At 34.5% G+C, this 27,977-nt stretch overlaps 2 protein-coding genes across 8 annotated transcripts in view; both read left to right on the forward strand.

Moving 5' to 3' along the window:
* Positions 1 to 27,977, forward strand: part of LOC135137645 (neuroglobin-like) — a 316,194-nt gene that overhangs the window by 139,267 nt on the left and 148,950 nt on the right. The window lies entirely within an intron of this gene.
* LOC135137639 (uncharacterized) lies at positions 24,812 to 25,910 on the forward strand. The gene is made up of 2 exons (XM_064067348.1): positions 24,812 to 25,264; positions 25,322 to 25,910. The coding sequence occupies exons 1-2, from the start codon at positions 24,812 to 24,814 to the stop codon at positions 25,589 to 25,591; spliced, it is 723 nt and encodes a 240-aa protein (XP_063923418.1). The 3' UTR covers positions 25,592 to 25,910.

Below are 27,977 nucleotides of genomic sequence, written 5' to 3' on the forward strand. Positions count from 1 at the left end.
GAAAAATCAAATCTACGTTTAACAAAACCGCTATAAAATTAAACTTTGTTTTATAGTTTTCAAAAAATTCCCGGTGTCAACAATTTCGGACGTGTGGACAATGTCGACAATGTAGGCAATGCAAAACATATTTTAAAAATAGTTTTGTTTGTGAAGGATAAGTTATAATCTATTAAAATACAGGGTCGCTAGAAATTAGGTATAGTGTACAAGAAGGGTGCTCTAATAATTCGACAAAAAATTATTTTTTTTTTATTCATTTAATTTCAACATGCAAGGCCAACTTGATTTTTTTAAAAGGCGCTATCATATATACAGGGTGTTTGCGAAATGCATAAGAAATGAAAAAAGCTCCTGTTGTATTATCAAAAGTTGCAAAGTAAATTTACCCTTTATCCAAGCTTTATTCGCGCCACTGTAAGAGGTGCTATCAGATTCAATTAATTCACGTTTTGTAAAAACATAGCAACCAAAAACTGACAACGAAAGGTGACGTTTAAAAATCTCATGGTAAAAAAGTCAAAAGTATTTTTTCAGAAACAATCAATTTGAAACAATTTTAACTAGATGTTTAAACATTTTGGAGTAAAGAATCACCTATTTTAAATGGTAGTAATTAGTCATTTTTACTTAATTGTCCTAGGTCGCGGTTCTGGACAGTGGTCCGCCGATTTTGGTTCCATTGGAATTCCGACGTGATAGGTAATCGTCTGCGTATTCTTTTTCAGGACGTTGTCATTTTCTCTAGTTATGGACAGACTTATTAATGAATGAGCATAGTTAACAAAGAGAAACTACTAATAAGAATAAGACTTTTCAATGACGATAACCAACTAAACTTTACTAATCAAAATAAAAATAAAGAATAAAATTAACATAACTTTAAACAAACTACTACGATAAGTTTTCGAAATGACGGCCTCTATTTTGCATACATGCTTCTGTTCGTCGAATTAACGACTGCTGCGTTCTCCTAACCATATCTGGATTATTTCTAATCTGGGCAGCAACATTTTGAATGCGATTTGTCAATTCTTGCACCGTATTCACTGGAGTTTGATAAACTACCTGGTTCATGCAACCTCACAAAAAAAATCACAGGGATTGATATCGGGAGAACGAGGTGGCCACAACACAGATCCATTACTCACAATCCATTTGTTTGGAAAGTTTCGGTCAAACCATTCCCGCACGTTTACGGCATAATGTGCAGGATCCCATAATGTGCCCCATCATGTCCTTACGAACATCTAAGGGTACATTTTCCAAAAGTGGTCCTAAATCGTTGTTTAAAAACTCTAAATTCGCAACCGCCGTCAAGCGAGGGGGCAGAACGTATGGACCTATCAAATTGTTGTCAACCATGACTGCCCAGACATTTACTGAAAATCTGTCTTGAAAATGGGTTTCCCGTATGGCATGGGGATTTTCAGCAGACCAAATATGAGTATTACGAGAATTAAAAACTCCTTCCCTTGTGAAAGTAGCCGCGTCGGTGGTCAAAAGCTTCTGCACAAAGTCTGGTTGCTCCCTATTTTTTTTTGCAGCAACCACTCGCAGAACCGCAGTTGACTAGGCAGGTCTTCTGGTTTAAGGGATTGCACGCGCTGCACGTGGTATGGGTGAAGCCCCTGTTCTTTTAGGGTTCGCCACACAACAAACGGAGAAACTCCTAATCTGTATGATAATCTGCGAATGCTTATGCTTGGGTTTTCTTCCACAATTTCTAGTAGGTACTTATTTCTGGTTCCACGTCTATAACATGTTCGGTTCTGTCACGACCACGATCCGTCGTACTTGGCTGAAATTTTCCGTTTTCCCGGAAACGTTGAACAACGGCACTAAATATTGTGTGATGAGGCAATCTTCGGCCTCAAAATTTCTCCTGGTAGAGACACTTATCGGTCATTTCGGCATTAGAAGGGATCTCATTGCTATCTCAGAGACATGGCTAACTAAAGATATTTTTGATGCCGAAATTTTTCCCAACAATTATGCTGTTTATCGCAAAGATAGAAATATTGAAGATGGTGGAGTAAGTAAGGGAGGTGGAGTTCTTTTAGCTATTGACATTCGTTATACAAATAGATCTTTCCTTTATTAGTTTATTACTAACGAAGTGCCAACTATAGATATCGTAGGAATTAAAGTTACTTGCTTTAGCAACAAGACATTATACATCTTCGTTGTTTACATTCCACCATCGACATCTTCCAATTTTGAAACATTTCTTGATTTACTTCAGCTTTACTGTAATAATAACGCAGATAAAGTCTTATTACTCGGCGATTTTAATACCCCCAATTATTGTCTGAAATTAATGAACAGTAATGTTCAAGCTTTAATCAACTTCAGTTATCTAAATGATATCAAACAACACAATAAAATAGTCAATTCGTATGGGCATATTTTAGATTTAGTTTTCTCTAATATACAGTGTCATGTTAATAGATCTGACTGGTCGTTAGTCAATGAAGATTTACATCATCCCACATTAAATATCAAATGTATAGAAATTATTCGCCGCATTAAAAATTTTCCTATTGACAATTCAACAGATCAATATAATTTTAAGAAATCCAACTTTCCACTTATGTATCATATGTTATCTAATGCTGATTGGACCTCTGTATATTTAGCAACAGATGTCGAAAACGCCTGCAATGCTTTCTATAGTATACTTGATGAAATTATTGCAACAACAACTCCAAAGTTTCGCAGATATTCGTCCCAAAAAGCCGCTTGTCCCGTTTGGTACAGTAGTGAAGTTAGACATTGCCTGACATTAAAGTTTATTGCTCATAAAAATTACAAACACTGTCCTTCCGAGCATCATTACGAAATATTTAAACAATACCGTACAATGTGCAAGAATCTTGTTGTGCAATCTTACAAGAATTATATATTAGAGGTAGAAAATTCTGTCAGTACTAATCCTAAAAAATTTTGGTCTTTCCTGCAGAACAAAAAAAAAACAAGACTAGAATACCAAGTGATCTAAGCTACAAGAATGTAAAAGTAGCAACTCCTATCACAATAGTAGATGCTTTTTGTGATTACTTCTGTAGTACATTTATTAATTCAAATATTAGTTGTAAACATACACAGATGATACAAAATGTATCAAACGATTCTGTTAATGTAAAGTATTATATAAGTGAGGAGGAAATACTAAATACTTTAAAAAGGACTAAAAATAACTTAACAGCAGGTCCAGATGAAATTCCAAATTTTCTTTTAAAAGATTGTGGTGCAATATTTGCAAAACCATTGCATTCCATATTTAATCTGATTATAAAAACATCTCATTTTCCCTCTGTTTGGAAAAAAGCTTGTATTACACCTGTATTTAAGAAGGAGAATCCAGCCAAGATTGAAAACTATCGCCCAATAGCATTACTATGCAATTTCTCAAAAGTTTTTGAATCAACCATTTATAAACAAATACATTTATTCTACACTGAAACCTTCAATATCACCATATCAACACGGTTTTGTAGAAAAACGATCCACCATTACCAACTTAGCCTACTTTACGTAATATGTCTCTGAAGCTATAGATGGCAAAAGTCAAGTTGATGTGATATTTACGAATTTCACTAAAGCATTTGATACAATAGATCATTTCATATTATTAGATAAACTAAAATTAATTGGCTTTTCTGAATCACTAATACTTTTGTTAAAATCTTATGTTCGCGGCAGAATAAATTGTGTCAGATATAGAAATTATCGGAATGGGACTATTTGGCGGCCGACTTGGCGCAGCCAACTTGGCACAGCCAACTTGGCGCGGCCAACTTGGCGCGAGCCATTTTGGCGCAAAGCCAACTTGACGCAGGGACACTTTGGCGCAAGCCATCTTGGCGCGAGTGCGTCGGTATATAACTGCGTTTCAAATAAAATGCGCCACCTAGAAGGAGTGGGCGTAGAATGTTGAAATTTGGTGGAGAAGACTACTGCATATAGACAAACATTTGATTAAAATTTCAAAGAAAAAATAAAATGTCTAACACAAGAAATGTTAATAATGTGTTAAAATTCCACGTGCGCGAATACAAGACTGTACTCTTCTAGGCATGCTTAAAATGAGATGATCTATTGCCTGTCGGGGTATCTCATTCGAGGCATTTTGAATTTGTTGTAGCAGTTCTTCCAAAGTCTTTGGAGGATGTGGTAAATTGCGCAGCCTTCTATGCATTACATCCTAAACATGTTCGATTGTTGATAAATCTTGTAATCGGGCAGGTCAGGGTAAGAAGTTGACGTTATTTTCTTCAAACACTCTTTAAGTTAATATGGTCACATGAGGCCACGCATTATCTTGTTGAAAAGATGTTCTTCGACGGTTCTAGAGGTAAGGAAAAAGAATTTGATTTAACACGTTATCGATGTAACGCCGCGCATTTAGCGTGCCTGGAATGAACACTAAGGAGGTACTTCAAGAGATGTGTATACCACCCCATATCATCATTACTCCAGGTGTTAGAGCGGTATGACGTCTCTGTACAAATTCCAGATTTTACCTTTGGCCTCGAGGCCTTCGAACACGTATGCGTCCATCAGAGTGCCACAAACAAAACCTAGACTCGTTTCTAAACATTATGACATTCCACTGTTACAGCCATTGCTGATTGTCTTGGTACCAGTGAAGCTTGGTAGCTTTGTGTTCTTGTGGTAAGGGAAGTTTACAGTTGGGACCATAAGATCTCAAGCCAAAGGAACGAATTTGGCGGTAGATGGTACTCCTCGGATTCTGTACCCAATTGCTGTCATCCAGTCCATCCCGACTGATCGTTATGGTTACCAGGGGTATTGATAACACTTCTTCTTAGCAAATGATCTTCGCGTTCTTGGGTGACTTTGAAGCGGTTGGTACCCCTGCGACGCATTTGTAGCTCTTCGTTGTTCCATTCTCGACTTGTTCTTAATATCGTAGAATGCGTTGGGCCTAGTCTTCTAGTGATTTCCCGAAATGGTAAACCAGCCTCATATAACCCAATAATTCGCCCTCTTTCAATAGGTGTTATCTGTTGAAAATTACCTCGTGTGCGAACTCGTAGCATTTTTGCAAGCACAATCATGACAAATATCAAGTCAAATTGCAAAAGAATCTTACCCAAGTGTCTTTAAAACATAATCAACAAATTAATAAAAATCGAATAACACCCGGTATATTATCTAAACGAGTTGTAGTTTTTAATTCAAGTTTGAATCAAATGTTTGTCTATATGCAACAGTCTTCTCCACCAAATTTCAAGATTCTACGCCTACTCCTTCTAGGTGGTGCATTTTATTTGAAACGCAGTGTCATATAAAAAATATTTCTTGTTCGTACTGTGTGGTTTTAGAGCTTATTTGAAAGCAGAAGTACACAGCAATAAAATAGCGCAGATACCAGTATTTGAAACACCATTCAGTGCGCATGAGCACTACTTTCACAGAATCAGCGGCGTCGAGAACGAACTTCCTTTACTCTTTGGACCTGTTTTGTACGTTCTTATACTAACGCGTGCAACGTGTAAACCCCAATAACAACACTAATGGTCCGCCACTGAGTCGTCCATACTCTTCGCCCATTTTCGCGCTTCGCGCATTCATCCCTTCCGCTCGATGTACTTCTGGTTTCAAATAAGCTCTAGGACCCTGTTATTTATGCCAAATGTAGGCAACCAAATACACAGTTTCATTCGCACAAATTCCAATAACTAAATGATCCACGGAGCAAGAAGTTCCACGTTTAGGGGTATGTTTATAATGGGGTGCACGGCGCGAAGCGTCCGTGTGTCCATTAAAAAGTCGACATTACCCCTCCACGCGTTGGTGACTATAAAAATTAGGTTATGCTAACCACGGCTGCAATTTTTGTAAATTTATATCTATTTCTATTGGTGTGAGTTGGGTGTAACCTGTAGGGTAATAAACTATTATTATTAGAAAAAGGTGTCATTTTAAAAGTCAATAAATTTGAAGGAATTTTTACAGTTACTAAGCAAGGAAGATTACGTTTTTTTTTTTAATTTTTACAATGCACCTACAATGGTACATTTTTCTTAGTAAACACATTATCTTTTTAATCACTATTAACTCAGTAGCGTACATGCTATTTTGACCAAATTTTCAATCAATTTTATTTCGAAAACTAACCACTTTTATTAGAATATTTTTTTCTTAATGATATCTACTCATCGAGACCAATTTTCAGTTTTTTTTTGTCAGTGCATTTCGCAAACACCCTGTATATATTAATGACTTGCTAGAAGCTGCACCAACTGGTAAAATAACTCTCTTTACAGATGATACCACAATTACTAATACCCACGATGATATTGCAAATGTAATTAATAACGTCAATATTTCTAATGAATATTTTACTAGATGGTCATTAAGTAACAAATTAGTGATCAATAAAGATAAAAGTCAAAATTTGATTTGCTCTCTTAGGGCAATAGATTGTGAAAAAAAAGTATTTTTCTAACACTGACATTTTAAATCGCTTCTAAGATTCATTTAAGCTCGACCACAAAGGTATCTATAAATCCACTGTTCTTTATAAAGTACGTCGTCAATGGTAACGTCCTTTATACTATTTAAAGTACGCTGCTTCATTTTTCGTAACATTTATTTATTGAATGCAAAACTACAATTACTAAAATATACATTTCCATTACTCTTGAAGGGTGAATTCTTGTTGTTGATGTTGGTTATCTCTGCTACTTTCGAAGGCGGAATCCAGCTTTGTACATCTAATCTGGTTGCTGACCTCTACATTGGAATCGTCGCTACTACTGCTTAAAAAATTTAAAAATGTTAAATGTATAGGTGATATATGATAGAAGAGCATAAACCCAGCCTAAAACTGGTACTTACGCTTGCATCAAGGAAAGTCCGAATAACGTCTTCCGTCACTTCTTTTACACCTTTTTCTGACGTCCACTGATTAAAAGCCACGTACACCTTCTCATAAGCGTTTTTTGATTTTGCGGGTAATAATTTAGTGCGTAATTCATTGGCTTTTTCTAATATTCCGATTGAAATGCGTTCACACATTTTAACGAACAAAATTTTTTTCAAAATTTGTTGATACTATTACCATGACTACTACCCACGGCAGCCTCAAGAAACATTTTGCCTCACTAAAAATCTCCCGATAAAATATTAATAACAGACGATTTCGGATCAAATAAGCTTCAGTGTTAGAAAAAATATTGAAGATAACACGGTGTTTTATAGTTGAAAGGACTCGGTCCCATTAAAACCTCGCTCCCTTCGGTCGCTCGGATTTAAACTGGGACCGCGTCCTTTAAAGCACCTATAAAACACCTAGTTATCTTAATAGCTATAAGTTGCTAGGTATTGTGTTGACATAACTTTGTGTTGGAATTATCATGTGCACTATATTCTAGATAGAATTGCCAAAAATCTCGTTGTTCTCAGACAAATGCATGGTTTTGTCGCACTTGAAACCTTGTTGACTGTGTATCATTCTTGTGTTGGTAGCCTAATTTCTTAAGGTATTCTTCTGTCGGGTCATTCTCCCCATGCTGCAAAATCTTTTCAAAGGAAATGTATACGTGTCATAGCTGGTCTGAGATAAAGACAGGAATGTCGAAATGTATTTAAAGATTTAAGGATCCTTTGCGTTCCTTCCGTTTCTATACTTCATTGTTTAACTTATATTCATTCTCGTATTTCAGAATTTAATACTGCCAATCATATTAAATAAGCCATGGATAAGCGGTAGCTTGCTAAAATTAGTCAGGAAGAAAAGATCGTTATGGCGTGCCTTTAAACGTACTTCCAGTGCTGCTGACTATCAAGCGCATAGGGCATTTTCAAATAAACTTTCTAATAAAATCAGAGAAGCGAGAGTTGAGTATGAAAAACGAATAGCGGAAAGTAAGGATCCCAAACGCCTGTTCAAGCACATCCGCGCCAATATATCGGGCCCAGTTAAAATTCCTCAACTTAAAGATGCTACTGGTCGCTTTCTAAACGACTGCAAGGTCATAGCGAATATTTTTGCAGAAAACTTTTCCCGAAATTTCATAGTAGAGCCTGATGCAAAGATTGCTGACATTCCTTTTGAACCAAATTCCGTCCACATGGACGAGATTCAGTTTACTCCTGAAACAGTGTTGAAGCTCTTGCAAAAATTGAAAACGACAAAGTCTCCAGGGCCGGATTATATAACTGCCAAAGTTCTGAAAGAATGTGCTACCTCCTTATGTGAACCGATTAGTTTTTTGTTTACTCAGTCTTTTAACTCTGGTACTTTACCTCCCGATTGGTTGACAGCTTTCGTCAAGCCCATATTTAAGAAGGGAGATAAATTTTGTCCCGACAATTACAGGCCTATCAGCTTAACATCGGTGGTTGTTAAGATCATGGAGACAGTTGTATATGACAGCACGTTCAAGTTTCTTTTGGACAACAAAATTATTCCCGTTGAACAACATGGGTTTGTTCCTGGTAAATCAGTTGTTACCAATTTGCTTTGTTGTTTATCAAATTGGACAAGGAATTTTGACTTAGATATCCCGACTGATATAATATACATGGATTTTTCCCGGGCGTTTGACCGAGTACCTAAACGTCGTCTTCTCCACAAGTTGCATTATTTTGGAATACGAGGGAATCTTTTGCGTTGGATCGATGCATTCCTCTCTAATCGTAGCTTTACAGTTAAGGTTGGGGATGCTTGCAGTTCAATTACTAGAGTTTTAAGTGGTGTGCCGCAAGGATCAGTTCTTGGTCCACTCTTATTTACAGTTTATACAGCCGACTTAGGTGTTCGACTGAAATCTCCTTTTGCGATGTTTGCTGATGACTTAAAAATTTATAATTCAGCGAATGATCATCTAGTTTTGTGTAGGGATCTTTTAGCCGTCTATACCTGGTCAAATGAATGGTTACTGCCACTTAACGTCGACAAGTGTAAAGTGTTGTCTGTTGGAGCGAACAATCCAAGACATCTGTATTATATTAATAATCTTGAGCTTAGAAGGTATGAATCCTGTACTGACCTGGGTGTTCTGATAACTTCCACATTATCATGGTCCGACCATATTAGTCAAGTTACAAGAAAAGCCAATAAAGTACTTTACCTCATAAGCAAAGTATTTACTAAAACGGATCCGTTAACTTTTTCTAAATTGTTTAAAACATATGTTAGGCCGATCTTGGAATTTGCTAATGCAGTGTGGGCCCCCATATTCCAGCGCGACAAAGATCTTCTCGAGTCTGTTCAAAGACGAGCTACGCGTGTTCCTTATGGCTATCATAGACCCCAGTATCACCAAAGATTATCAATTATGCAACTTCCGCTGCTTTCGAATCGGCGAGTTAGAGGTGACGTGATAACTGTATACAATGCTCTTACAGACGATAATTCTCCGATAAAGCATATATTTCCTCTCAATACAGACGGACGAACACGAGGGCATTTATACAAACTTCTTAAAGACCAGTTTCGTACCAGTGTTAGACAGTTCTTCATTGTTAACCGTGTGTTTAATGCCTGGAATTCTCTACCTGCAGAAGTTGTACAAAGTACAAGTACAGCCACTTTTAAAATGAAGTACGATAATCATATTGACGAAATCCTTAATCGTAGTTAAACATATTTACTTCATAGGCTTTATTTATTGAGTACTCCCATTAGTGAGCGCGGGCATAACAGGTAGTAACCTCTGCCCGATCGCATTTTACAATAATAATAATAATAATAATAATAATAATATGTAATGGCAAGATCTTGTGATCTCTTTCGCCCTAACTTTATGCATATTAAGTCAAGAGTTTCAGACTATTTTGCTGTTAAATTTTATAACGCTCTTCCTTCTATTATAAAAAGCTTGACGAAAGACGTTTTCAAAAAAAGAATTAGATCATTTCTGTGAAAAAGGCATTCTTTTGCCTTGACGAATTTTGTGTTGTTTCTCAACTTAAAGAAATTTGATTTTATTGATATATATTTTGAATTAGTTTAATTATTATTAGTATCTAAATGTGTGACTTAAGTAAACATTTGTAATGTATTAGTTTTAATAAATTTATTATTATTGTTATTATTATTTCAATCGATTTAAATCTATTCGTAGACAAGCTAAGACAGCCATGAAAGAAAACCTTGATAAAATTATATATTATGCTGTATACAAAACAATATTCATTATAATACTAAAGTCTTTTTAACTTTATGAACTCGAAAGGCCGTATTTCTAAATCTAATGTACCAAAACCATATATTATAAAGATATATACTTTTCTGATCCCCAAACTATTACCAATATGCTTACAAGATACTTTAAGTTTGTGTATGGAAAAACGGTTTCATGTAGTTCTTCCACACATAATTACTTGATAAGGATGCTGTGGTAGGTGTTTGTTCCATTATCTGTCTAACATTTCTAAAATTTTCTGGAGTTCTCGTATCTGTCTATCTACCATTTCCTTCCTTTCTTTGTGGAGACGAGGTTTCTCGTAATTTTGACACACATTGTTGTCATGAATTACAAAAATGGGCATAGTCCACGATTCTTCGCAGAATTTATCCCAAGCTGCTTGAAATCGAATACTTCCAAACACCGTTTACACTCTGTCCTTTTCGAAAATAGGACTCAATCATGAACATTTTCGGCTCCAATGGGAATGCCATTTTTGAGTGAATGCGCAGATACGTAAATACATTTCTGACAAGAAATGTTTTTAATACAAAAATAATTTCTCCAAGAAGGAACAACAAGAAAAGTAAAGTTAGACGGGATGTGTTGATAAAGTTGGAACGAGATTGATTAATGAGTTTACGTAAAATTTAAATCAAAGTTAGAGGTCACTTTATAAGGATTTTACTCGATGCTTTCGTGTCTATTAAAATATTAGGTTTACAAACTTATCACCAATTAAAATTAATTTCGTTAAAAACTTTTTCACGACGCAATTCAATTCCAATGAGGATGACTCAATTTCACTTAGGTTGATCGCCCAAGGATATAACCTACTGCTGCTTTTGCTATGAGTTAATAGTTAAGAAGAAAACCTTTTTTCGTTTCAATTTTCTGCTAGAAACCAAAAGCTTGACATATTTAAATAATACACCGAGTGTAAATACAAATTATAGTTTTCTTTGTAAATAAACTTTCTATTGAGGAAATTCAGTAATTCTGCCTTTATAAAATTTTGATAAATCATATGAGAGATTCGCAAATCCATTTCTGGAAGCATTAATTACATTCACGGTCCGTACTGTTAAAATATGTATAATAACAGAACGCATACGCCGCATTTTCTTTCCGACAAATAGAGAGTAGGGTTTCTGCACTCCAACAACCGTATTTGGACTCATTAAAATTTCAAATGACCCCTCAAATCGCATTACCTCCATCCGGCATTGTCCCTTTCCTTTCGCATAAAATATAAATACTTATCTGGCCGCTACAGCATCCATCTTCGCCTCGAAGTAACATCCTTCTTTCATTCAAATCTACTTTGGAGCTTTTAAGCTCAATCCACAAACCAGATTGTGGCGACAACTTAGCCAAACCAAACATCTCCGTCGACATTAAAAACTTCTCGGAAAGTTAGTAAATGGAATCGATAGCGCATCGCGATATTCCGAAAGCCATCGGAGGCCGGCTAAACTTTTATTTTGGGAGAAATCGCTAAAACGACGATAAATTAGTAAAGTGCTGTTCCAAGCAACCGTGTTAAACAGTTTTCGCTGAAAGCCAAGTGTACAAACGCTGATTAATTGATGAAGGATATCACGGAGAGATCTCGCCGCAGGTCGCATTACAACTCCCATTGTGTCGTTTGCGCTTTCAGCGAGCTTTCACTGACGGTCTGGGAGGGAACAACAATACTCGATTATTTGTTTAGATGGGACGTGTATCAATTTTTCACAAATTGCTTTGTTGACTGTTGGTTTTGATTGATGTTATCGGAGGAGTTTTTTGTTCTGATGGCTATTTTAGGTCGTTTGTCGGAGTAGTCGGGTCGAACATCAAATCAGGGTGGAAGGGAAGTTATTCTGTTTCGTGTGAAAATCGAATTTTTAATGTTAGTACTTTAGTAACTGTGTAAGTTAATAATAAATGTAAAATATTAAAAAATGTAGGATCAAAATTATGTTGTGTTTAAGGAAAATGTGGCAAATGTCAACACATTTTTCGACAAAATTATTATAACACAAAATGTTGTCATACGGTTACCGTTAGTACTACTAGAATAAGCAGGGTAAATGTTGAAGTTGGAATGGTCAAAATCTTCAGCGAAGTAATGTCTATAATCGTCTTTGTAATTTAAACCAGGAATTATTTGGATCACATATCTTTATTGTCCTTATAATTTGAAAAACTGGTTCACAGAAAAGTATGATCCCAAACTACCATACCTGAGTTTGGAATGAATGAGTCAAAGAAATTTCCTCTAAGCGTTAATTAAATCAATATTTGTTTCCATTAGTCTACACATGTTTATCCCAAGCAAGACCAGTGTCAATAAGAGCAACTAAGGATTTAATTGCCTCACGGTCTGTTAAACAAGTGTCTTAGATCTGTTAAGAAGCGAGTTGTTTATAGCAGACTTGTATCATAGCAAAAAAAATTAAGCCAGAGTAGCGAGAAGCAATAAATAAGTCGTTAATATAAATTAACAATAGAGTGGAATCGATAAAGCATTCTTGAAATACGCCAAGGTGTAGGTAATTGGATAGCTGAAGAATTGTTAGAATTTAAGAGATCATTTGATATCTTGCTGGAACATAAGAGGACACTAAATTTATAGCAGACTCTCCAGAACTGTAAAATTTTAAAGGTAAGGATTTCTTAACTTCAACAAACGTCGAGTGGTAAAAATCATTTCGTTGTGTTTAAATGAATAAAAACAAGACAAGAAAGTGAGGTAACAAGAAAAAAGAGTAGGAGCTTCATTGTCATGAACAAGTGATATTTATTAAGTAGTTCATAGACCGTGATACAAATGTTGAAAATTTGTTTCAGTTCAATTTTTGCAACTTTTATAAGACGATCTTCTATTATGTTAGCAATCTTAAAAATTAAGAGTATTTTTTCATAAGAGACCGAGAAGAAGAAAGAGAAGAATTTTTGCTTTCCGTTCGCTAAAGGTACGCTAGTGACATCAAAATGAAATATTGAACTTTCAAATTCACGAAATTTACTTGCCTTACACTACAACTGAAAGCTTTCGTTCAGATGAAACGAGTCGACTATATTTGATTTCAGTACAATTTCCTGTTATTAATTATTAGGTACTCTTTATGAGTTTTACTTATCATTTCGGAGTTTGTAACTGAATTATACACTTTTGTGTACAATTGCGTAAACTTTGGATTCTGTTTTTTAGCTTTGAATTTCGCACTTTGTGTCTTGAATTTCTGTGTTCTTAAATTTTAATTTGTGAATTAGCATCTTAATAATAAACTGAGATAAGGAAACGAGAACATTCTGTGCATTATTTACTTCCTTGTATGGCTTACATTAAGTATGTACTTACAAAATAATCCTTAAACCAGTCATCTTATTCAGCAGTCTAAAACATAAATACACTTGTCTACAATGTGTATTTATCAGAATTGCTTTAAATATATACAATTGTTATTCACACTAAAATTAGGATACTGAGTAAATTGGTTGGAGATTATTTCCACAAAGCTTTATTCACTCTTAAACTACAGTCGTATTAACACAACTTTAACTTTGATAATACCCACAAACAACAGTGAGTTTTTCCATGCAAAATTTTGAGATTTTGAAATTGTTGGTTAACACGTTACCATCTACACAGCATTAATAAAATACCTATAAAATTTAACACCAATCGGCCCTGTAGTTTTGGAGATTATATGTCTAATAACTATCGATGCAGAGGACAGATATGCAACAGATGACAGAAACGAGGAGACTTATTTTCCTTACTTTCGGGGTCACGAAACGTTACCTATTCCAGTATTTCCGTATGTTACGCTCGGAAGTAAAAATTAAATTTTCGATTTCATATGATCTAAAAACCAAAAAGTACATGACTGTTGAATTCGTCAATTAATGATAAATAAATAATTACGTATTTATATTAAATGCAAATTTATATTAATTCTTGTGCTGGTGGTGAAAACTGAAAGAGTTTTTCTGTATCATAACATTTTTAATGTGTACAAACATTTAGAAAATTTGTATCAAAGGTATTTATTATCCATTGCAATAAAAGAATGTGTAAGCCCGTAAGCTATACGATCATGGACGATATGTGAAGTACTCTTTACCTAAGTTGTTCTGAAAATAGCTTGGTAACCAAGGTGATTCTGGTTTATCAACTTACTGATAAACACACGTTCACCAACAAAATAATAAGTATTTTAAATTCATATTCGTTTTTGAGATATGACCTGTAGACATTTATATCACGAAAACATTAGTAAGAACTCAATCTAAACTGACAACAAACAATTAACAAATTTGATACCGTTTAATTTTCCAATCGATTCACGGTTTTATCACCATTTTATTTTAATGATTTAATCAGGAACTACAAAACCGAATGCTTTGAAATCTTGGAGATGTTTTAAAGTTATCATAGGCGCGGTAAATTTTTGATCTAAAAGTATTTGCTCATCCCCCCTAAAAAATTGATAACGTCACCTCAAAATAGTGCTGAACAAACCCTATTTTGAATGTGCAAAATGCGATGAGTCTATATTTCTGATTTATCACTGCATTAAGATTTTTTAGATTTGTCTCAAAAAATTAATGACGGAGTCAAAAAGTTTAAATGTGCGAGAGTTTATCATAATCAAAAGGTAGAAAGTGTTTGTGTAAACATAAATTTCAATAATTATAATCTAACTGTTGGTGAGTCTATATTCCTCCATCATCAGATAATGTTACCTATCAAAATCACAATCTTCCAAATTTATCTTCGAATCATAATAAGGTAAAATTCGTATCAATGAGTTATCGTTACGATTAGTATCAAATTATTATTAATGATACCTACTTATTTTTTTTAAATATGAAACAAGTCAATAATATTCCTAACAACAGAAATATTTTTCAGGATCTTGTTTGTACTAATATGTTTAATTTGCAAGTTGCAACTCCCGTTGATCAGATTTTTGGGGAAAATTTTCATCACATTCCACATTCATGGTTCGTTACTTGTTTTCCTATATCAGAAACTGTTAAGTATTTGATTTTCATAATGGTAATTATTATTTATATGTTGAATAATTATCTTGCGTCGATTGATTGGGATATTGCGTTGTCTGATTTTGATTTGAATGAAAAAGTTTCAACATTTTATAATTTGCTCTATATAGAAATGGAGGAATTAATTTCCAAAAAAACTGTTAAACATAATTGTTCGTCATACCCTCAATAGTGTAATAGAATTGTACAGAAAGAAAAAAGTTTATCATTATCGTCTTAAAAAGTCAGGTAATTTTGAGGACTTAAGATCTCAGTGCAAAGATGTCAGTAATAGACTATATACTTCTTACATTAATAATGTTAATAATAGTTTATCAGATAATCCGAAATATTTCTGGAAATACATTAACGATAAAAGAAAAGTCGGTGGAATTCCGAGTGAAATGACTTTTAAACAAGATATTGCTCAAGGTGGTCCTGAAATCTGTAAGTTATTTTCCAGTTTATTGTAGTCAGTTTTTGTGGCTGATGACAATAACCCTCTTTTTTATGATAGCGTAGATGATTCAGTAATGGTTAATGATTCCATGTTTAAAAGTTAGTGTATCTGATATCTTTGAATGTATTTCTCATATGTAGAGAGCGGAAAATATGCAGCAAAATTTTGGGAAATATGATCATATGACATGCATCAAATTTATGCAAATATGCAATAACTTTCTTAATATATGCAGAGATATGCAGTTGCATATGCTCCAAAAATAAAAAAAGAGTAATAACTGAACTAAATTTATTTACAAATTGCAAAAACACCTTACCTTTTATTACAAAAAATACATAAATCACATTGCAAAGTGTTTAATTAGATCTCACTGACAAATAAATGACATTTTTTAAGATAATATTCTTATACTCAAAAATAAATATAGGTAAACAGAACGAATTAAAAAATAGTAGTAATCGACTATTTAATTACTATTTTGGTAACAATTTATTTTTAAATATTTTTCGAAATATTCTAACAAAAATTTTTCCGGTGATTCTACAGTATGTATTTGTAAATAGAAAAACTGCGTACTGCGTCCACAGATGTAAAAATACTTATCGGATTAGAGCAGGCACAACAAAACACAGTTCCTTCTTGAAGAATAAGTTCAGGAAAAGGTTTAATTCATAAATTAATTTGAGTTATCTACATAGTGACACACATCTCTATCGGTTTAAATACTTAAATGCAAACTCACGATGAAAAATAATAGGATAACGTCCCTTCGACCACGATAAAACATACCATTAATACACTTAAGTAACGAACAAAAATATTGAAATGAACGGTATTTCCAAAAGTAATTAGGACCCGAATTTACCTGGAAGGATGGCTTAACACCCAGTGGTTCCTCCAAACTACCATAAAACCCAAACCTTTCCCAGTTATTTGAAGCTCAGGACAATATTTGCAATATGATTAATGAAATTTCGTTTTTCTAGAAAAATGCCGATCGAATGGCATTTTTTTTTCAAAGTAGCACAAAAATTGATAAAAATGCAAAATATGCACCCGTTACGTGAAATATGCAGCGGAAGGCAAATATATGCAAATATGCAATTTTTTTATAGCTGCATTCATTTTTAATTAGCATGATTCGTTCACATATTAAATATCAAGACTTATATGCAAAAAATAACGGATATGCAAATTTCATAAAATCCGCTCTCTACTCATCTGAAACCTTCGAGTTCTTTTGGTCCAGATGGTGTCCCAAATAATGTGTTGAAACAGTGTAATTTTTTACGATTACCCAACCTTTATTCTTATTATTCGAAACATCTTTAGAAGAAGGAGCTTTCCCTCTTTTTGGAAAAGTAGTTTTGTCACACCAATTTTCAAATCCTGTGACCGGCAGAAGATTGAGAATTGTAGAGGGAGTGGGCATTCAATTTTCGATACCAAAAATTTTACATTGTATTGTTTAGTGGGTCTCTTCTAACATTATTTTAAACAAACAACATGTATACCTATTATTAAAAGCAGATCTACTTTAACGAATTTACTAGAATGTTCCTGCTACCTTAAAGAAGCCTTTACTCAAAAAATACAAGTAGGCGCATTATAAACGGATTTTTCGAAGGCATTTGACAAAGTGAACCATAGAATCTTAATATATAAATTAAATAACATGGGACTTGCTTCTGGCACAGTCAATTGGTTGGTTTCATTTTTAGTTGACAGATCATAACAAGTATGAATTGGTTAGTACTTCTCGTCTCCTTATTCTGTATCATCTGGTGTCCCTCAAGGGTCGCATTGCGGACCTATTTTATTCCTATTGTTTATTAACGATTTAATTTCTCGTTTTCGTTTTTCAGAATCGTTTGCAGATGACTATTGTTTAAAATTATTAGATCCTTAGTGGATGAGTTGGAGTTGCAATATGATTTGAATATTTTATTTGAGTTAGAAAAATCCGTTACCTTTAAATATTGATAAAAGCTATGCCATTTCTTTTCTTAATAGCTCATGGAAAATTAATTATAATTGTCATTTGTTAGTGTTAGTTCCTGTTAGTGAAATCAAGGATTTGTGTTTTTTTTCGATTCAAAACTGACTTTTAAACGTCATTATAACCGCATATACAATAAAGCTAACAGGATGTTAGGTCTAATTTGGAGACAAAAAAAAGTTTTTATGTTGGGACACTTAAAATTCTGTTTACTTCCTTGATGCGCTCTCAGCTCACATACTGTTCATCTGCATGGTACCCATATTTTAAAATTGACATTGAGCTATTGGAAACGGTGCAGAATTTTTTTTAAGATTCCTTGAATTCAAATTCAATCGTCCTCGTGGTAGAGGAGATTATACCTGGATAAGAAATCAATTTAATATGCAATCTCTGAAATGTTATCGTAAATTTTCAGATATTTGTTTCCTTAATGGTCTTGTCAATCGTGATATTGATAATTCATCATTGCTATTAAAAGTGACATTTTTAGTAGACCCAAACGTTTAGAATTTCAACTTCTTCGATACTTATAATCTAAATTTATTTGATAATAACAAGTACAGATTTTCGCGCAGACTGACTACCATATTATTATCTTGATGCTAGAAGAATGATTTATTTCTTTATTTTGTATGATTTTATTTAATTATAATTTATTGTTTATTTATTTAATTATAATCACTATTTAACTATTGTTATCTTCATATGCAGGTATAGTATAGTTAAGTGATAATTACTTTACTTTTGTTTGTTTTCTAAATTGGTGTTAAGTATCTTTGTTGAAATGTCTTTAAGTTTTTCCAGTGTATTATTATATAGACATGTACAATTTTGTAAAAGGGTTTTCCCGTTTATTTGATAAAGTAAAAAATTAAATTTATTTTCTTGATTAAATCAAGAATTGAACAACTGAATACTTTGAAATCTTGTAGACGTTTTGAAGTTATTGAAAGCATGGTAACTTTTTAAGTAAAATGTTTCAAACCCAAAAAATTGATGGCGTCATCTCAAAATTTTGCCGAATAAATCCCTTCTAAAATGTGCAAAATATGATCAGACTGTTCTTGTAATTTATCATTGCATTCATATTTTTTAGATTTGGTGAAACAGGTAGCTCAAAAAAATTAATGAATGACTTAATTTATGTTATTGATTAAATCAGGAACCGTTTTCCCAGAAAATTGTGTTAATACAATACTGTTATTTTTAGTATTACACTGCACCAATCCAAGATGATATATGTGTCTTTATAAAAATGTTGATAATGTCATCACCAATTTGTGTAAGGAAAAACTCAACTAGAAAATGCTGGATATGTTTCATTGTACTTCAGGAGCGAGGCAAGTTCTGTCGTAACAACTTTCGACCAGTTTTTTATGTTTAAAGTTGACAGTTATTGTAATCTTTTATATTTTTGAGAGACACCTCGACATATTAGAAGAATGAGGACAAAAAATAGAGTAAGATACAATAATAAATTACAGGTGTTCTACTTGTGAAAACTGAAATTTCGATATTTGAAGATTGTAAAGTTTTAGATTTTTTTTATAAGCACGCTGTACATTAAAATTTGATTTGGTTGATACCTACTACAGACCATCACTTTTAATAATATAAAAAAATAAGATTGAATGTCAAAATAAATACGATACTACTTTAGTTTACAAAAGAACTGTTTTTTTTTTTGATCAACTAATCGAAAAACAATAACGAAAATGAAGAGACACAACAACTGGAGGAAACACTAAAATTCAAACGACAGATGTGACAGATGATATGAATCTACGCATATTTGGTGGTCCTCTCCGACCTTCGTCCGTGTAAAAGAAAAAGTCGACTAACTAGAGGGTTTTTTATAGCTCGTTACTTAACGACGATAACTGAAACAAAAGCATGTATTTTCTAACGCGAAGTGCTTAGAATTTATCTATTTTAAACGCATTTGATCAACAAAGTGCTAAATATAGGTTATCACCAAATGTCGCCCTGACCTACACTAATTACTCTCTACACGCCAATTTAATCTAGCACGGGCTCTTATCAACTCCAACTGCAATCACGTGCCGAGTATCACTTAACACGAAAGATATTAAATTAGCCATTATCTAGCCCGCCATTACCTCAGTTTAGAGTGCATGAAACCCAACTACCCTCCAATTAAATACGAACAACATGCAAAAATCCGCGATTTCGTGTCGATAACCGTGAACTTTTTCCACATTTTTCACCGAAGCAATTTAAAACTTTTCAACAAAACGAGCAAACTGTGCAGTCCGAGTTCGTCGATAAAAATCGCTAACGCATTTGTATCGAGCACAACATCCATAATTGGAAATTGTGCGGATGGGATAATTCCAATTTCCTCCTCGAAATTACGGCGCGCATTTCAAGCCAATATCATAACACCACTAAAGTAATTAAGTGCTTGGAATAAATTACACAGGATTTGTTGACATCCCGGTTAATACAATACACTTAACATGGTGACGTCACTGATCCCATTTTCCTTGTGCGTTAATCGCGCAGATCGCAAACAGGCCGGCCCTTTGGCGCCCATAGGGCCCTAATCCTGTTGGAAACCGACTACTGCAAAGCTCTGTTAATAACAAGCGACGTTAATTATACGAATACGCGATTTACGGCCAGGGTCATTCGAGCTGAATTGTAAATACGACTTGGTTGCTGCGAAAATTCCTAGGAAACTTGACTGGATTTAATCACCGCGATTGTCGAGATAATTGGGGCCGAATCGAGGGGGTTCGGTTTAGAGCTTGGATTTTTAGTCAAGGTTAGACTCGTCGTAAATTTTCTTTCGGTTATTTTATTATTTTTATCTGTACTTTTAGGTTTATGGCGTGGAATGCCGTAAAATATTTACGATTCAATGGAAATATAAAATAAATAAAAGCATCCTTGCGTTGGACGAAAACAAGCTGAAAGGATTACGTCTGCGTCATTTCTGGAAAAGCTTGAAGCAGGGATCCGAAATATTGAGTCTCAGAAATAAAAATTTTAAAATTTTCACGAAATTTACGATTCTACAATTTCTACATGCCTAGCTTCTAATGTAAAATTGTTTTTCGTATTATGGAGTTATTCAAAATGTTAAAAAATCCAACTTTTTAAAAACTAATGTAACTTGATCTCAATTTTTTTGTTAGTTTCCTGGTTAGCGTAAAAATGTTCTTATATATATTACCTCAGAGGTTTTAGTAATCTTTTCAGAATCTGCTTTCATTTCTTCCAATTCATTGCATCTATTTGTCAGTCTTCTACTTCGATTTCTCTCAGGTATTATTTTGTAGCTTCCAGCATTTTCAGTTCCTTTAAAGATTCTTTTTTCCTTTTCGCTCGTTTATTCGTAAATTCTCAATATTCGTTGTTGCATCTGAACTGTGACAGTTAATCCACACTCCAGAAGGCATTTGAAATTGGAAAAAACATAGTGAAAAAAACTGAATCGAATGTGTCTTTGATTTTGATCACCTACATAAAAAATAGCTGCCTGAACATAAATAGTGAAACTTCTTTTCCGCTGTATAACTTGTTTCAGGAATTTGAGTATTTTTTGCGTGTTTATCCTTATACATTGTCATAAACGGTCGAAATATAGCAAAAAAAATGTCAAAATCAAAATTTCCCGTGGTTCCCACGACTTACAGTCTCCAGGACAGTGTGTCTACAAGGCTTAAAGCAGTCGAAACATAATTCTGTATAACTGTATCGAGAAATAAGATTATTATTATTTCTTGCGGCAGAATTTAGATAGAAGCTGACGTCTAAATTTCCTCAGAAATATTTTACCCGGACTTCTTGAAAATGTCATTTGTAAATCAGACAAAATTTATGGTTTCAACAGAACGGTGCACTTTCGCATTATGCCATAGCGGTGCAGAATGGCCTTAATGTTGTCTTTCCTAACAAATGGATCGATAGAGGTTCTGCTAACCCTTGGCCTCCGAGGAGTGTGGATCATTTGGAAAACAAAATAAGAGAAACTATTGAATCCATTACACCGGAAATGCTTGGATGCGTAAAACGGTCTTTCTGGAACTGACTCCTGACTAAGAATCAAAGGACGGCATTTTAAACATAACATTTGCTGTAGTAACTGAGTACTGAGTTATAAATAATGGAATTTTTTTTCTGAAAACCACAAATTTGAGTTTCCTATTGTTAATCAAACTGACAATGAGAGCACTATATTCAACACTTGTATGTATTTTACAAAAGCATCAACGAAACCTTTGCAACATAGTTTGGATTACGTTTTAAATTATTCTAGCTCATTATCATTAGTAAACAACCCTATATAGAAGGTGTTTCACTCTTTCACGTCAGGTTTTTTATCTTTTGATAGGAGGGATAAATTAAGTAAACCTTAAATTAATTAAATAGTGTGCTTCAGCGAAATATAACCAACATAGTATTAAATGTTTACAACAAAGAAAATTTGACTACTTTATGCATCCTCTTCTTATCATTTTGTATCGTTTTTCAAATTAAAAAATAGAACCTAAGCAAATATTCTCAACCTACTTCTCTTGATATTTTCTTTCCAGATTTTTTACGTACAGATGGAACCGTTTTCCTTGCTCCTGGCTAACTTCCCATAAGTTTGTTGAATTAGAAAATGGTGTTGAACACTCATGTTGCAGCCCAGAATGTGAAATTTGTCAACCATGTTCTCGACAATGTTTTCATAATTAATGTCTTTACGAATTCCAAAAAAATGTGCCAGTTACATCTTACACGCAAGTCTTCGAATTTGAGAGCTATCAGAAATTCCCTATTTATTTTGGCTTGTCACAATGTAGGATTTTTTAAGATACTGAAAACAAGAACTTGTTTTATCCAGGGCTTCTGCATATTGTTCCATAATTCCCATTTTAATATCAAATGCTGCTGGTTAAATTTTTGTAATTTTGACTGAACTTTGCCGTTTGAAATTTTATTGCAATAAAATTTTCCTTTGGCGATTCAGTATTTACCATATTTATTTCCATTGTGAACTAACATAGCTTTTAAGCTTCTTTTAGAACTCTGTCAGTGAACGTCATTGATTTGGTTCGTACGGTGTTTCACCTATATAAGACATCCTACAGAGCACAAAATTGTCTTCTTTTCTAAAAAAAATGTTGCGTTTGTCGTTCCAGCTGCCTGTCCCAGCAAAATGTTTTTACCGGTACCAATTTTTCTTTTTAAACATGACCCTAACGATTCACTTTTCTCTTTAGTTAAATAATTTAAATCTCGAATTGCATCTTTTCATTTCTGTTTTTTTTATGGAATAGTGTTCTCTTCAAATCAAATCTGTGGATCATTTGGATCGTCTTCTGTACCTAAGTTTTCAGAAGATTGTGTGAAATTGTTTGGTGTGGTGGCGGCGTACCTGGGTGCCAACTTATATCGGCCGACTAGTACCGCTGATATAAAAAACACGTCTGGCCGACCTAGGCTTATGCGGCGACCTTCACGCCGCCGGGTGTGGCGCCTTCAGTCAGGAGCGGCGGTCGCTCGGTCGCCAGCTCTCTCTCTAGAGGAGGGAGCGCCGGGGTTGCTCTCAAGCCGGAGACACGGATCGCAGGTGGTGAGCGCCCGTGAAAACAAGATAATAAAATAAATCGGCTGGAAATATTTTAAATAATAATCGGCTTTATTTCCAGCCACCAGCTACAGGACTAAAATAATAAATCTTAGGGCTAAGTCTTAAATAACTACAGGGCAAAACATAATAAGAAAAATAATAACACGTCCGGCGTGGGTGTTCCCTCCTGAACGGCGATTTCCTTCAAGACGGACTCCTCCTGGACCTGAGGGCGGCGACTTTGAAACATGGAAATCGCGCGAGGACGGTACGGCCACCCGGGAGGGGAGAGTAGTGGCGGTACACGAGGCGTGGACGACGCTTTCGACTTGTGACGGTGACGACAGAAAAAAAAACGGTGACTGTGGTACGGTTTCTCACTCGGGGGCGGCGATTCGAAAACCGGTACGCCGACAGGTAAAAACCCAAGACGGTGCTTACGGTGGTTTTCCGTCCCCCGAAAATTCGCTTGGTTACAATGCTTTTCAGAGCAACCGGGTGATACTGGGATCCCTGGTCCATATGGAATAGGTCGTGCCAAGCTGGACTCTTTTTGTTTCTTCCGTTAAACCCCGACACTTCACATAACTAATAGTAATAGTCTTTGAAATAACGTTTAGGTTCAAGTCCGAACATGGGGATTCCAAAAAGACGTTTCTTTTTTTTCGTACCAGTAGATATCTCAGTCCTTCGACATACATGTTGCACACAGTATGGGGAATCCAATTTTATTTTGATCTGCCAACTTAAATTTAAAATAATAGTGATACGCAACTTTTACAAACTCCGTAATACTTCGTTTTCAACTTTTAAAAGTATATAAACGACGAATATGACAAGAATTTTGGGGTTTATTAACATTTTGTCGTCTGAAAGAGATTTCTATTTTATCTACATTATATTAAAACTTCACTATACAGGGTGTCCCAGAATTCGCGCCATTCCCGTGAATGACATGTTCCCTGTCCCGAACTGTGCCGTAATTCGCAAAAAGAATTGTCCAGGCTTTAACCGTGTGAGAACTGGAAGGCGATTAAGTTGACCAATAGAGAGGCTGTTTTTATATCCGAACGTTTCTATGTTCAAAGTTACCTATGCCAAGAACAAAAAATCGGGTAATACTAAAGTTGAATGATTTTTTTCCGAATCCCCCTCCGTCAACAAAAGGAAACAGAAGTGTGGTTATAAATTTAATCATTTTGACAATTGTTTGTCATAAACTGTCACGAAGTTCATCACTGACCTGAAGAGACGCTTCTGCGCCAAAGATGACTGATTAATGTACACAAAGACATCAACGTTTACTTTAAGGCAAGTAGCATGGGACAGAAGTTATTTCTGCTGCCATTCTAGTTAAATTGTGTTTAACTGGGCTGTACATGTCATATGAGAAGCTGTTTCATTTCATCGTAGGCAAATAATACATTTATTACTATTCTACATAGAGTAGCTACCGAAGAGCAGGTATTAGAAGTCATTTTCTTAGAGCCCCGTGAATAATCGTCGGCACCCAGACCAACAAGTGTTTCACCGATTGTTACATCGAGCAAGAGAAGATGGATCTTTTCAACCTAGTCGGAAAGGCTGGGGCTCCACGGAATGTACGTGTGGGTGCTGAAGAGCAAGTGTTAGAAAACATGGAAGCGGATCCTAGGAGAAGTGTCCTCTATGTAGCGCAAATGAGTGGATGCTCAAGATCGACCACTCATCGTACCCTTCAAGAGAGAATACTGCATCCTTACCATTACACGAGAGTGCAGCATCTGCGACCAACCGACTACCCGCGACGAGTACATTTTGCTCAATGGTTTTTGCGACAAAATGAACTAAATCCTGATTTTTCACGGCGCATTCTTTTCACCGACGAATGTTCATTTTCCCGAGAAGGAATGTTTAATGCACACAATTGGCACTTCTGGGCACACGAAAATCCACATCTCACTAGGGTGAGAGCGTATCAGGAGCGATTTACTATTAATCTATGGGCTGGAATCATTGGTACTACTGTGGTAAAAATTTTAATGCATCTGATAAAATTATCACTAAACTCCGTTCCTGTTTTTTAGGTGGGGCCGTTTGTGTTACCTGATCACCTTAATGGGGAGGCATATGCTAATTTTCTACGACTAGAGCTTCCGGCGTTGTTGGAAGACGTTCCTTTGAATGTACGGCGGAATATGTGGTTTCAGCACAACGGCGCTCTTCCACATAATTCGATACTTGCACGGCGAACATTGAAAAGAGTCTATCCTCATAGGTGGATTGGGCGTGGCAGTACTAACATTTGGCCTCCTAGATCTCCAGACCTTTCTCCTTTGGACTTTTTTTTTAATTAAATTAAAAATTACGTATATAGAGAACCCCTAGATACGTTAGAAGAACTGGAACAACATAATGCGACGAGCTAGAACTTGCATTGAAGTTAATGGTGATCATTTTGAGCACATTGTTTAATAACGTTACAGTACAACGATTCCGGCCCATAGATTAATAGTATTGCTCTTGATATGCTCTCACGTTAGCTAAATGTGGATTTTCGTTTGCCCAGAAGTGCCAATTGAATAAGACATCAGTGACTTAGTGGTATTGGTACTGATTTGTTTATAGTTTGTATTGTTCTTAAAAAAAAATGCAACTAAACGATTTTTGTTATAATTTTTATTCGTATCTTTTCACTCTCTAGGAAAGTACTCGCAACTTTAAAGAAACTGTTTTAAATCAGCATGTGCAACATCAATATTATTCTTGAATAAGTCTCCGTTTTCAGTATCTCCCCCACATGATTGACACACAGCAGATACCTCTGATCTCAATACACCAGAGAAGTGGAGTCTCGTCTCTTTTTCGTTGCTTAGATTAGGTATCAACAACAAAGCTGTTCAGTAAAAATTGATACCTACTGTTTATTGAAAATTATAAGCACCGATTAATCAAAAGCGATATTTATGTTTTAGTACTCTTAATAACGTTCTTTGAATGGACATGTGGTACTCTTTTTTAGAAATAACGATAAACTTAATATCAGGGACACGATGCATAGTGAATTCTGTAAATGTACTAATTTTCATTTAAAAGAACAACACATTATTCACGAGGCTCTAAGAAAATGACTTCTAATACCTGCTCTTCGGTATCTACACTATGTAGAATAGTAATAAATGTATTATTTGCCTACGATGAAATGAAACAGCTTCTCTTATGGCATGTCCAGCCCAGTTAAACACAATTTAACTAGAATGGCAGCAAAAATAACTTCTGTCCCATGCTACTTGCCTTAAACTAAACCTTGACGTCTTTGTGTACATTAACCAGTCATCTTTGGCGCAGAAGCGTCTCTTCAGGTCAGTGATCAACTTCGTGACAGTTTATGACAAGCAATTGTCAAAATGATTAAATTTATAACCACACTTCTGTTTCCTTTTGTTGACGGAGGGGGATTCGAAAAAAATTCATTCAACTTTAGTATTACCCGATTTTTTGTTCTTGGCATAGGTAACTTTAAACATAGAAACGTTCGAATATAAAAGCAGCCTCTCTATTGGTCAACTTAATCGTCTTCCAGTTCTCACACGGTTAAAGCCTGGACAATTGTTTTTGCGAATTACGGCTCAGTTCGGGACAGGGAACATGTCATTCAGGGGAATGGCGCGAATTCTGGGACACCCTGTATAGAACAATTTGAACACATTGTAATATTCATAGGTGTAATTAGATATATATGCTCTTGTAAGAAATCAAGCGATGCAATTTTGAATTAGAAAACAGCGCAGTAGTCAAAAGATATAAGAACTTTGGCAACAGGTGTTACCAATGTTATAAATAAATAAATAAATAAATAAATGGTTTATCTATAAACAGGTTACAAACCCAATTACAAAAAATTGTTGTCGTTTCATTTTTGGTTTGAGGAAATTTGATCATGTGTCTCAGAAAATCTGTGAGCTTGGTTGGATGAAAATTGACAAATTGTTTCAGTATCACCTATCTATCTTTGCTTTCAAGTTATTTTCCTCTAACTCTCCGCCGTACTTGCGTTGTAAATTTCATACAAGAAAAAGTATGTTAAACTCAAGTCTCCCATTAAGGAATCTTAAAGAACTGTCAATGCCAAAGCATTATACATCTATCTTTCAGAGATCTTTCACGTACAATATTATCAAAGTTTACAATAAATTTTTATTAGAGTTTAATTCAAGTTCTTCCATCAATTGTTTTAGGAAAAAAATTAAAAAATGCTTGATTAATACTTAGGTTTAAGTTTATTATTGTGGTTCTCTTGCTTGTTGTTAACTTTTTGTTATTATTATTATTATTATTATTTGTATAAATTTAGTTTCTAATTATGGATTATTTAATTTAATTTAATTTAATTTTAATTTAATTTAATTTAGATTTAATTAGTTTAAATTGTTTAATTTGATCATTACCTAGCTGACTCCTGTCTAGATATTTAATCCGTTTTTCTGTACAAACTGTTTGGTTAGTTTTATTTTCTTGTAAATCTAAGGTTAAGTGGAATAGCCTATGGCTAGACTTCGCCTATTATTATTTAATAAAGTCCTATTATTATTATTATTATTATTAAATCTATAAAAAAACAAAAGGAATATACATTAAAAATAGTCAAACTAAAAAAGAAGAAATGTCTATAAAAAAAGAATTAAAAAGCAAATAATACAATTTCAACTAACTAAATATCTTCTAGTTAAATGTTGTTAAGGT

The sequence above is a fragment of the Zophobas morio genome, unplaced genomic scaffold (genome assembly GCF_036711695.1).
Source record: "Zophobas morio isolate AGI-343-1 ecotype UQ-CSIRO unplaced genomic scaffold, CSIRO_AGI_Zmor_V1 ptg000029l, whole genome shotgun sequence".
NCBI classification, from domain to species: domain Eukaryota; kingdom Metazoa; phylum Arthropoda; class Insecta; order Coleoptera; family Tenebrionidae; genus Zophobas; species Zophobas morio.